This window comes from Polistes dominula, unplaced genomic scaffold (genome assembly GCF_049000335.1).
Source record: "Polistes dominula isolate Pdom_NZ unplaced genomic scaffold, Pdom_raw_medaka contig_31, whole genome shotgun sequence".
In the NCBI taxonomy this organism is placed as follows: domain Eukaryota; kingdom Metazoa; phylum Arthropoda; class Insecta; order Hymenoptera; family Vespidae; genus Polistes; species Polistes dominula.
In genome coordinates this window covers 7,817,123-7,830,597 of record NW_028300925.1, presented here as the reverse complement: position 1 = coordinate 7,830,597, position 13,475 = coordinate 7,817,123, and the positions used below count along the sequence as shown (strand labels likewise).

The window sequence follows — 13,475 nt, the reverse complement described above, 5'->3', positions numbered from 1 at the left end:
TAAATTTAAAAAAATAAAATAAAAATACGCGCGCACACACCTACTTGCAATAAATATGATCTTGAAGAGTAGCATCTGTGAAAATTATAAATTAAGTAGAGTTAAAGGGGTTGGGAAGAAATAGAGCAGCGTTAAATCAAAGTTTTTTATTAGGAAATATGAATGGAAGAAAAAATCAAATTTAAAAAAAATATATGACCAGCGACGTAAAATAAAAACCAAAGATTCTAACTAAAATTCAAAGATTTGAATTAAATGTATGCAATTTCGAATCGTGATTAATAAACAAAAATCCAAATTAATTAAAAATTGAATCTTTTACGCAAAGATATTATTTACAAACCCTAAATCTATAGAACTTGGAAGATAAAAAAATCTAACAAATTTAATATATAATCGTGAGAAGAAAATATGTTAATTAAAACGTAATCGTTAGCTTTGAAGAGCCTACAATGAACTTTAGTTCATAGATAAAATCATTGAAAGAAATATATCGAACATTTTGTTCTAATGGAGAAACACAGTTTGAAGTTTCTTATTGTTTCACATATTACACGAAAATGTCGAATGGAAATATAACAAAGATAGAAGGAGAAATAATAATTATTATAATCGAGTTTGGTGGTGGTCGTCAGTTATTTCATTTAACAGGAGCTGTGTTCTTCGATCAAATCTTCAAAGTTATTTCCTAGATAAAGATATGTTTCCTATAGATAAGACATCGCGACGTATTATGTTCGGCGCCTTTTCTCCAAAAGCAGATAATCAATGAAGACGTTTGTCCGAACGAGACTTCGTCGTCGTCGTCGTCGTCGATAAGACGCCGACCTTCATAAACGCCGTAGTAAAAGGGAATCCAGACACATAAGAAGAAACGTGGAATCTATCTTAGATATTCCATTTCATTTTCTGATTAATGATTACGATTCAACATAATAATATATCCGTGTCTTTATCAATATCTATCAAAATACGAAATTTAATTCAATGTGTGTGTGAAATAAATAAAATTATAGTTCGAAATCGTTAACGTGATTGATTCCTATCTTTCGATCGTAATCGATAATCGATGAACGAATGAAATAAAATAGAAAAACTTGTAACATTAATTTTTTTTTTGTGTTTTTTTTTTTTGAGGAAGAAAAAAACGCTGCTCTATATAACGATTCTCTTCGATGAAATAAAAATAAAATTATATATTATATAATAGAAAAAAAACATAGTTATGGAATAAATATTACAGGAGAGGATTATTTAATAAATAAAAAATAGAATAAAGTATAAAAAAATAAATAACATTGGAAAATAAAAATAGTGTAATTATGGATATGGAATGAAACAAATAGCCAAGGAAGTAGAATAAGAAGAATAAGAATAATACTAAGAAAGAATAACAAATAAACTAACGAAAAAAAAATGTCTGGCTGAAGGACAAACTCGGAGTTATATTTTTCTTGTTTTCATTTTGTCTATCCATTATTTTTATTTTTCTACTGTTTCTCTCCGTTTTTCGTTCAACAACCAGACGTTGTACTTGACTTTTACTTACTCGGGATACTTGACGTTGGGAAGAGCCTTGAGGAAGCAACGTTGACGTAGAATTCCCTCCCAGAGTTGGACACCGACGATACCGAATATGAAAAATACGAAGAAGCACAAGAGGAGGACGTTGCCTAGCATGGGAAGAGTGTCGAGGAGCAGCATCACGAGAATTCGCATACCTGTTGGACACGTTCCAATTGGAAATTTTATTAACAGATTATCGCTTTTAAAAATAAGAAATAAAAATATATCTATGTATAGTTATATATATATATATAACACCAAGATTCGATAGATTTATCACTTTCTTTTATTCTCTTTTATTCTTTCACCGAAATTCCCACGTTACTATTCGAAATTCGTTCTATTTTCTCACTCGTAGATATATATAATCGTAAAGAATATTCTTTGGTAATAATGTCATAAATCCTTTTGATAACAAGGAAGAAAATACTGCAAGCAATGAATTTACTTTTCTACCCCCTTCCCAATAAATTTCAGAATTTAAATACTTCGTGAGCTTACCTGGCTAACAATTCCCTATCATTTGTATGATATCAAATAAAAGGATACATTTTCTTTATACGAAGTATAATAAAATACTAGAATAGATGGGTTATGACCGCTACACGGAAGAATACAACTCGTACTAAGGATCGAGAAGACGAGAGTATATATTTATATTGTTTATATTTTTTTTTCTCTAGTCGTCAGTAGTCGTGTGTCGTTGTCGTCGTTCGTGGTAGTTGGTAGTTGAAATCGATTTGAACGCGCGCGCATGCTTGTTTGCAAGATGATGCGAAAATCGTGTGTATAAATAACGAAGCTTGTTTGTTTACATTTGCATAACACGATGTATCAGCAAAATACTCGCATGTAAAAAGAAAAATGAAAAAGATAAAGAAAGAAAAAAAAAGAGAAAGAAAGGGAAAATGAGTGAGAGACTTTAAAAAAAAAAAAAACCCTAAAACGGCCGACAGTTTTCACGCGGTCTCATAAAAGCGACTATAAAACCCCCAGACGGATCGATGACAAGAGTAAACCGAGATTATTCGTAACATCGCGAACTCTCAAACACACACACGCGTGAACGTGCACGTTGCTGCTAACATATGAGAAACGCCGCTAACACGAGCGTACAAATACATGTACATATACACAAAGAAATATGAAAAAGAGTAGGCCTATCAACTATGACGTGCGATAAAATTTCACACTACCTTTTTCCTACTTACTCGGTATTCTGTTGATAGCTCGTAAAGGCCTTAGAACCCTTATCGTCCGTATCGCCGATAGATTCATGTTCTCCACGTTAAGGCAGTATTCTAGTGCGCTGAAAACGATCGAACGAAAAATCATTTTTCTCTCAATATATACACACACACATACACATCTTTATATTCATAGAAATTATATTCACCGTCACGTACTATAAACCTTCCCTCCCTCCCTCCCCCCTACTCTACAAACGAACGAATTCATGAGAGAACCTTGAAAGTTTTCAAACAACTTATATGAAAATAGACTCCTCCCCATATTAAATTCGACTTTTACTGAAACTTCGTAGTAAATCGATTTTTAATCAAATTCTTTTATCGAATACTATCGAACATCGTTATTCTAACTTTGTCTATTAGAAATCACAATTTTTGTTGTCATTCATTCTTCTTTTATTTTCAATTTATTTAACAAGCAATGATCAAACATTTATTCATCATTCGTAATTCTTTTGATATGTCTAACAAATATTTTTCTAGTTTAAAAAGCTTCCTTTTATTTCTTCGCTATTCTAATTAAGTAAGATTTAGGTTCGTAAGAAAAAAGAAAAAGAATAAAAGCAAACAACAAAAAGAAGAAAAAAAGGGAACACTTTGCGTATGCGTCGTTGTTACAAGCTCATGCACGAGATCAAAGGTTCACGTAGTGTACGTACAAAATTTCATTAAAAATCTCGCCATACACAATCGAAAAGAAATTGAATTTTCTTACCGCAAATTCACCAAACAAATTGAAATCAAAATGAACGTTTTATTAAACCAAAAAACAATCAAACTATAAATTCAAAATATGAAATATGTTATACAACCAATTTCGTTTTATGTCGTACAACAAAATCAATATTTTTTAAAGTGCAAAGTTTAAACCACATAATTATACGCTACATTCACTCACGAATTCGTAAATAATCGATCGTTGCCGAAAATCGTGACGAGACTAACTGAACGAAAAAGAACAAAAACGGAAATTGCAGGATACAAGGTCGCGAGGTAGCTCGTTGAAAATAAAAAAGAAAAAGGAAAGGTGATGGTGGTGGAATTAGAAAAAAAAGAAAAAGAAAATGTAAGATAGAAGGAAGACACGAAATCGTGGCTTTTTTTTAAAACAACTTGCCTTGAAGAGAGAAAAAAAATAGAAAGACTGACATGAGTGAGAGAAAGAGAAACAGAAAGGAATTCCAGAATAAGAAATAATAAAGTGCCACTTACCCGGCTGCAACTATAAAGAAGTCTAATCTATTCCAGGAGTCAGCGAGATAAGTTCCTTTACCATATATACCCATTGCCACCATTTTTATCGTCATTTCCAAGGAGAAGAAGGCGAAGATTATGTCGTCGAACATCTGTAAAAAAAAAAAGGAAAGCTATATAATATAAGAAGATTAAGGAATTTTATAAGAATAAGATTCAACTGTGTAAGGGCTGATGCAAGTTGATGCATGAAGAAAGAAAATAGCTTGGGATTGGGTAGATCGTAGAAGGACCTATCAAGGGTATCCAACATGATTGATTGAGAGTACTCGACGAGAGATTCGATTATCGATGAGCATCCTACGACAATGAATTGTGTTTCTGCTCCTTGTATCTCCTACTTCTCCTACTCTAACTTTATTCTATTCCGAGTATCAATTTTGAGATGAACAAGAAACTTTTTCTCTCTCCAACTCTCTCGTTTTCTCTTTGACTTTAGTTGGAGATGGACACAAAGATAATCAATTGATTCGATTCGAATGATCAATCGATTATTATCTTGATTGTTCTTCACACCTATCAATCTATCCTTTCATGCGATAAATTACTTCTTAGATGATAGGATAAAATAGTTAATATCTTATAATATATATATATATATATATATATATATTTCTATCAATAATGTAAGTATATACTTAGTTACTTTTATTATCGATATGTTAGTTTGATATGGGGGAACTTGCTAAAATATTTGTAATTAAAAATGAATATGTGTAATTTAATTAAATTGTTAATACATTATTTTTATATGTGTTACTTAATCGTTAGAATATCAAAAAGGTATAATTATATTTCTTCTATTTAATACCTAATATAAGAGTGCCCGTTAATCGGTTAATTATAATTAACAAAGATAGATTGTTCATTATCACAGAATTATGAATTATTTATAAGATATTCTCAAAAAAAAAGAAACATTGAAGAAAAAAATTATATTTCTTTTTTATTTTATTTTTACATATTCTTTACGATCCATTGTATTACAGATATTACAAATTTTTGTATTAATATATAATAATGAACAGTATAATGAAGATTAATTGTTTAGAAATAAAAAGACAAAGATATATATTGGACATTTGGCATTTGAATGTTCTCAGAAGTACCGTGACATTAAAACGATTAAGATCGTAATAGATTGATAATATCTAACGTGCTTACCTGTAATATTTTGCACCTATTCGTCACGCATTGGTCGTCCACGCAAGGTTGATACATTCCCAGCGTAATACAATTAAGAAGAATCACCATCATGCTGATTCTTTCGAACCACGTAAATCTCTCGGTTAAGGAAAAAAATATCATTTATCAAATTTTTTTCCCCCAAATAGTAAACGAATGAAAAGAAATGAATAAATAAAGGACTTTTTTGTCAAACGTATAATACACATGTCAAGATAAATGTGCAATGTTTCAGAGCGCGTTGTAGCGTTGATAAACGGCAAGATGGACAAAAAAGAAAAAAAACGTAGACTTCCCTTTTCGGTAACACGCAACGAAATTATTTCGACTTAGAAAGAGAGAAGAACACTCGAACGGCGTAATTAAAAACATAGGGAGCGTTGAAAAGCGCTTTCATAAAATGTAGGTTAAAGCGACATTAAGAGTATACCTATATGTACCTAGGCGTACGTACAACGACGATTCATTGTGAAAAGTTGTTTATGTTAAAGTGAGAGAGAACGGAATGTTGCAAAGGGATTGCTTTGGGTCCGAACGAAACAGAAACCTGTATTGTGGAATCGTCGATAACCAACCAACCAACCAACCAACCAACTAACCACCTTCTACAACGAAATATTATACCATTGTTAAATGCAAGTAGGTGATATAATAGTACTGACAATGAGTTAAGATTTTCTTTATACAATGGCTTCAATTTGATTCGCCTGGTTCTTCTTCTTCTTCTTCATCTTCAAAGAAGTACCACATCGAATGAAAAGCAGAGATTATGAATGGACCAAGAGGATACCCAAGGAAACGTTTTAAATGCATCGTAAGGAGAAACCCTTACGGCGATATCTTACATATTCCCTCTTATCGTTAAACCGATATATTCGTTCGCGACTCTGTTCTAACTTCAAAATCGATTTTTATCTTATATTTTTATCTCTCCCCCTTATATCTTTCTCTTTTTTTCATCTCATGAATTAATTATTATTATATAGTTAGGTGTAAGAATTAATTCGGTGCATTGATATTCAATGCATCAAAATTACCATTACCAAAGTTATCGAAAATAATAATAATAAATAAATACGATTACTTTACAAAATAAATATTAAATTTATTAACACAAGTATCGCGAATTAATTGTTACGTTTAAAATAATATATATACTTTGTTTGATAGAATATTTTTCTCTTATTGTTTGTTTTTTATTTTTATTTTCAATACTCGTATCCCATTTATCTTATATTTAACTTACAAACAAGCCACGTGTTTGTCTAGAGACACGCATCCACCGATGATTATAGGTAATGGCGAGTTAGAATTATTCAAACCGTTCTTTTACCTAAGCCGATAATATTTTGAACATCAACTCGTATATATAAAATACGATAGGTATGTGTTTTGTCCATAAATTGAAAAAGATTTGTTTTTGTCAGTAATATAGTTATAAATTGATAACATTCATTCGTATGTACTTTTAACTTACTGCTCGTTACGTATTATATCTAAATATATTCGAATTAAGAAAGCCACAACCTTTATCGGTTTCTTCATTGAAATTCATTATATGGTATTACTCTCACGACTGGAAACATCGATCGATGGAAATGAACTTCGACCATAATCTTCTGGTCGATCGCCGTTGCCAAGTGACTATTATCTAAACACTTCACTTACGATAGAACAATTTAACTCTGTCCAAATGCATTACCATACAATCTGATATTCGATAATTAATATGTAACTTTGTTCAATCCTTTAGATTGATTTTTATTTTCTTTACTTTTCAAGAATTTAAAAACTAAAAAAAGGATTTAATTGAAAGATAAAATTCATTTGTAAAAGATAGACAATTATTTTGTGTTAGAACGTTGAGAGGTAATGTAAAGGAAAAAAAGAGGAAAATTGATAGGTACAATGATAGAAAGAAAAGAAAAGAAAGAAATCGATTAACCGATGTTGCACGACAGACGTGTTTTTTTTAAACGAATAGAAAAGTGTACGGAAAAGGTAATTGGCCCTTCTTGACTTATAGTAGAACAATGCATAACGTTCGAAAAAGGAGATCGCGTGACTGTTATCAAACACGCAAGGTTATAAATTATTTCTCACGAGAAAACGAAAAAGCGTAACAGCGATTTTAAATAAAATGACATTTAACTAAGTTATCTATCCATCTATCTATGTGTTTTTGTTGTCTATGAAAAAAAAAGGAGGATGAATTTTCTTCGAAGCAAGTCAACGAGACTTATTTCGAAGGAAATTTTCGTGTATATAAAAAGTAACGCGTTAGAGACCGTTGAAATTCGTTGTTTCCGTAATAAAAATGCGCCTCATTTCCTCGGGCGTTAGCATAATTGGATGGAAAATTCAAATATACGCCAGCGGGTTAAGTAAACAATTTGGAAAGTGTTACGGTGGTGTTTCTCTACGACCTTTTATTTCTTCTTTCCCGGAGAAAATATAAAGAACAAAAAAAAATGTGTTTTACAATATTAATATTTCAATTATTATTATCTTTCGCGTTCATTTTTATATTTGAAGATGCGCGAAACAAGGACGTAAAAAAAAAAAACAGACAAAAATAATATCTTTCTTACTTTTGATTAATTTATTTATAATTTTTATCTTTGTTATAAGAAAATCGAAAAAAAAAATTAGTTAAGAGGAACCAACGATCGAATCAAAAAGTTAAAGTTCGACAAAACAGGATAAAGGGTTAGGAAAAAAAATGTAAACTACGTATCCTTTCACACACGAAATATGTATTTCCCCGTTGTGCACAGCAAGTAAAGGGAGACGAAATTTTTTTTCTAGGTCAGTGATACTTTTAGCACGAGAATAAGCGGCCGAGACGCGCGAGGAAAACGTGCAAGATTGAAACTACTGCAGCAGCAGCAAGAATATTCCGTTTTTCTTCGCTTGACTTAGAGTCCCCATTTGTACACGATTTATGAGTGTTCCGTCGTCGAATTAGATATCTTACGGTTGGTTACTTTTAAAAGAAAGAAAAAAGGAGAAGAAAATGAAAGGAAAGTGGAAAAAAAAGAAAAAAGAGAAAGAGAGAGAGAAAGATCAAATCTTTCGATAAAAGAAAATGATATTGAGCCTTAATTAGTGTTTTATTGATTCATTAATTCCTTTTTATTCACCCTTGTTACGTTACATAGAAATAACAAATCTTTAGATTGTAAAAGTTTCATAGTTGTAAAAAAGAAAAAAAATGTTCTTCTCGCTTTTCAAAATAATCTCACGTTGAAATCTCTAATTGGATTTTGTATGTTATCAAAGCTATTTAGAAGAGAAAGTAACGGCAACGATAAGGTGAAAAAAATCTCCCAACTGTGAGAATGGTAAAGTAAAGTTGGTAAAGTAACACCACACAGAGGGGTTTTAAAGGTAAAGTTATGGATAAAACGAAGCCCCACACGTATGTATTTTACGTGTAGATTCGCACAAAAGCTCAGGAATACGACATATCCGATAAAGAACACGCGCCTATTAAATCCAGTGACGCGCATTGGAGAAAGTTTGTTAGGCGAAGGACAAGAGAGAGATAGATAGAAGAGAAAAGGGTCTCAACTTCTTAAAGTAAAAGCCCATGAAACTTTTCTCCTTTTATCTTTTACACCGTAGTAACCTATAAAGTCCGTTCCTCCCTAAAAGATCCAACAAACTTTGCCCGTCTGGAAGACTATTAGAGAATTATTGTCCTTTGAGAATCTAAATTCTTTTCTAGGGCAAATAAACGAAACTTTGTTAACCAATAAAAAAAAAAAAAGGATAAGTAGTTTAACGAGACAATTAGCCCTCATCATCATCATCGTTTGTTATCATAATTTGTTAAATTTTATCATTTAACATGATTTAGTTTTTTTTGTTTAATATTATCAAAATAATCGAATAAATTGTCTTTCCTCTGACAATGAGATTTTAGAAAGGATATTTCGTTTCGTCCAATTTCCTTTGGAAATATTTTCTCTTGACTTTTTTCCGAGACGTAAACGGGACGTACTGTTCCATGGATTTCAGGCGTCCATTAAAACGTACTCTGTGGCTGCATTCAAGCGCCACCAGTAAATCATACGTCGAGCAAGCTTACCAAATGGTAGTAGTTGTGTCGTACCAATGTTGCGTATAATGCAGTGCCCCGTTTGTCCCTTTTTCTTCTACCTTTCTCTTTCTGTATTATGTACCTTTTTTCTACTTATTCCTATCCTCCGACGAGAACAAGAACTGTATAGTCTTCGAGTCGGGTAAATACAAATAGGAATGTGCTAGCAAACAGTTGTAGAGTTATAGGAGCCTAGCATTAACCTGAACCAAACCGTCCAACTAACTAGAGAGAGAGAGAGAGAGAGAGAGAGAGAGAGAGAGACAAACTTCTAAACGACTAAAGTTTGTATTAATTACGTCGTTCTTCGAGGAAACGTGATATACGAAAGCCGAACAACGAAACAGTAGAAACCTCATCTTTAGCACGCACGATATATAGAAATACCTATCTGTAATATATATATATATATATATATATATCAAGTTATGGTGAATAAATAATATTATTTAAAGGAAATCTTATACTTTATTGAACTTTGTTATTACGGTATATGTATATGTACTAGGAAGTTTTGTACGAACAACTTTAGCAACTTTATTAAAATATCTCTATATTTAGAAAATCAAGAGAATAGGATAAACACACGAACATAAGAGAGAGAAAGAGAAAATTACAAATTGAAATTGATACGCGTTGAAAAATAAATGACGTGGCAAGGTAAGAAGATCCGACCAGAGTTAAGTAAAATGAAGGTAGAGAGAGGTATGAATTCCAAACAAAGCGGGTCGGGTTAGTAACGCGTTATGAGGGAAGAGAATGAAAAAAGGGAAAAGAAAAAACTATATATATATATATAAAGGGGGTGGTGTGAGGTGCTGGTGGAGGAAAAAAAGAAGGGCTCGACTAAACAACTCGAACGAGAAATTGAAACGGCACGTTGGTACAAATTGCGTACGATAAAAAGAACACAAGACCAAGAGGTATATTCTTTATAATCTCTATGTATATTTAAATATATATATGTATATAGGTATATGTATGTTATATACGTATGTGCGTGTGAATGAGAAGAGCGTCATTGAAAAAGCAACGCGTGGACGACGACAACGCGTTTGACCTAACGCGACCAGAGAAGCCAGCTGGTATCGGACTTTCCTCGCTTCCCGTATTACAACCTACACAATTTTATATATAGTACCTGATCAATTACTCTTCGATAGACGCCATAGAAGACGGCACACGTTCGCGTCGACGCAAAATGCATCTTGATGTTTCTTAAGCGTTCGCGAACGTGTGATATACATACGTGTATTATATACACACATAGACAGTGTATATACACTTTCTTCTTATCCATCAGAACATCTGTTTCTTGCTTCTCTTTCTCACTCTCTCTCTAACTCTCTTTTTCTACCATCTTCCTCGTTTCTAAGAATCCAGTTGATCTCAAAGAATGGCCTATCAATGTGCGAGCTCAAGTTTATATGAATCCAATGTATCTACAAAACAGACACGTCAAACACACGCGGTTCACCGACAAGTGGTCCGCGGTTAAACAAAAATTGTTATTGGTGGTGATATTATGGAGTATTTTTTTTTATTCTTGTACTTTTTATATGCGTTTTTTTCTTTTATAATACGATTACATTTCGTACGTGCATATATTATGAATACAATGCAAAACTTTTGATCTTTAAATGTAACCTCCCTTCGAACGATAAAACAAAATTGGATATGCCTTTAAATTTGACGACAGATAATATCTCGTTGATTTGAACGATCGAATTATCGAATTTATTTGTCACAACAATCCGATAGAACGAAATATGCCTGTAAAAAAAAAAAAAAATATAGGAAATAAAAAAGGAACAACAACAACTGTTTTCGTTCGTTGTATTTTTATTATCGTATAAAAAAAAGTTGAAATTGTTTTTAGTAGGTGTATCGATGTTTTTACGTCACCGATATCGGGGCAAATAAATCATCGAAAATATTCCATTTTTCACGTGGGGTATTTACAAAGGCACGTTCGCTTATCAAACTTTCGTTACTGTCGATAACAACAACAACAAGATCAACAAAAATCTATTCTATTTTTCTTCCACGTGTCTCGAGCATATGTTATCCGATAATATAAAAAAGAACAAAACTTTGGATATTATGTGAAAGAAAAAAAAACCTCAATTTAATCCAAGAAAATAGTCGTAGCAACCCTTCTGTATTCCTTAATATTACATGAAATGAAATAGTTTTTTTTGTGTAGATTTATCGATGTTCCCTTACGTCACCGATATTATCTTCCAATGATATTACACTATTCGCATGAACATTTACGCGTATCGCTTATCGAGTTCTTTTGTTATACTACCCCAAAAAAAAAATATTACTCGAGTATTTCCATTTCCCAAGCTTCGGTTTTCAAGGAACATATGTCATCAATAAGATCAAAAAGTACAACATTTTCGATCAACAGTAGCAACAGCAGGTATCCAACAATCTAAATTCAATCTAATGTAAGAAGTTGATCGTAAGGGTAGCACCGTCATCCCTTTTTCTTGACATCATAAGGGTAACTTGATTTCGGTGGCCAACAAGCAAGTGGTGGTAGGCAGATCGTGAGAAACTTCCTGCGTTATCTACTTTCTACAAACGTGCGGAGTATGTCCGATCAATAAATGACTCGCCTCCGCCTTGTCCTCTCTCTCTCTCTCTCTCTCTCTCTCTTTCTCTCTCTCTAAAACTCTCATCCCTGTGCATCACTCACATCTTGGACGTTTCGTCACGGTTCTCCCCCTTTCAACGTAAAAACGTGAGATACAACGTAACTTCTTGAGAAGACAAAAAAAACTTTTTCTTTTTTTTCTCTCTCTCTCTCTCTCTCTCTCTTTCTTTCTATCTGTCTGTCTATCTATCTGATTATTTTTTTTCTTTTTGGTTTTAGTTTCTGAATCAACGGATCTGTCTACCTTTCTCTCTCTCTCTCTCTCTCTCTCTCTCTCTTTCTCTCTCTCTCTCTCATTCCTTTTTTCCATTCATCCAGTCCTATCACTGGCAAACGATCGAAAACGATAAAGAGCGTTTTATCATGAACAAGCCACTTTAACGTAACTCGATTCGTGTTACTCGACACGAGGGAACACGAGAACACGCTAGTAGGGTGCAGGACCTTTTCGGCACGAAAATAGTAGGGGAAATGTTTGGCCAAGGATGAGAAAACGCAGATACGTGGATTTAGATATATATATATATATATATATACATAGGCGAATGAAATAGAGAAAGAGATAGCATGATGATTCTCTAACAGCTTGTGAAAGAGAAAGAGAGAGAAAGAGAGAGAGGTCAGGCGTGCGCAGAATCGTACAACATCGCTGACTCGTTTCTCTCCCCCATTATCATATTCGATCAATGCCACGAAATATATCGATATTTTATCCCATTGAACACTGTACTTTCCTATTCTTCTTTTTCCTTTATATATATATATATAATCCTTCGTCATCTTCTTCTTCTTTTTCTTTATCTAGTTTTCTTTATCTATTTTTCTTTTACTTTCATTTTTTTTAATCCACCCTTATGCCTCTTTTTATCCAACCTGCTTATTATTTACTTCTACTTTTTTTTAATTTATTTTTCTTCATAGACAAAAACGCACAAAACCACAACCCACCCACCACCATCATCACCGACGACGACGACGACGACGATGAGAAATTGAACCGTTACTGCAAGTTCCGCGAAATTTTCTTTTTTTATCCTTTCCTTTTCGTTTCTTTTTCTTTTTTTTCGTCGAGCTGAATAAAATATGAAAAATTAATGCCTAGTTCGCGACGCGCATGAGCGTTAGACAAATTTCAGTGGTATATATATATATATGGTTTCGTAATTAAAATGTTCCCGGTTTTAAGATAATGGAATGTTGAAAAATAAATGACGAACAAATGGATTTTTTTTTGGGGAGATGGGCACAGGGTAAAGGGGAAAAGAAAGCACATTATTTTTAATATAATCCGTCTGCAAGTAAAAAAAAACTGCATTTCAATGTAAAACAAATTTTTTGTCTTTTTTTTCCCTACCCTTTGATTTTATTATCCATTTGGCAGATAATACGTAAGTTACATGATATTTTATGTAAATATATTGAATGTATTGTAAAAAGAAAAAGTAAACGA

At 32.6% G+C, this 13,475-nt stretch overlaps 1 protein-coding gene across 4 annotated transcripts in view; it reads right to left on the bottom strand.

The window, feature by feature from the left end:
• Ca-alpha1T (Ca[2+]-channel protein alpha[[1]] subunit T) overlaps positions 1-13,475 on the bottom strand; it is a 73,132-nt gene that overhangs the window by 49,415 nt on the left and 10,242 nt on the right. For all 4 annotated transcript variants that reach the window (XM_089171145.1, XM_089171148.1, XM_089171147.1 and 1 more), the window contains exons 2-5: positions 5,235-5,347; positions 4,029-4,162; positions 2,778-2,875; positions 1,550-1,721 (exon numbers count right to left, since the gene is read on the bottom strand). In XM_089171145.1, the coding sequence (XP_089027271.1) occupies positions 1,550-1,721; positions 2,778-2,875; positions 4,029-4,162; positions 5,235-5,347 (517 nt within the window). The remainder of the gene's footprint in view (positions 1-1,549; positions 1,722-2,777; positions 2,876-4,028; positions 4,163-5,234; positions 5,348-13,475) is intronic.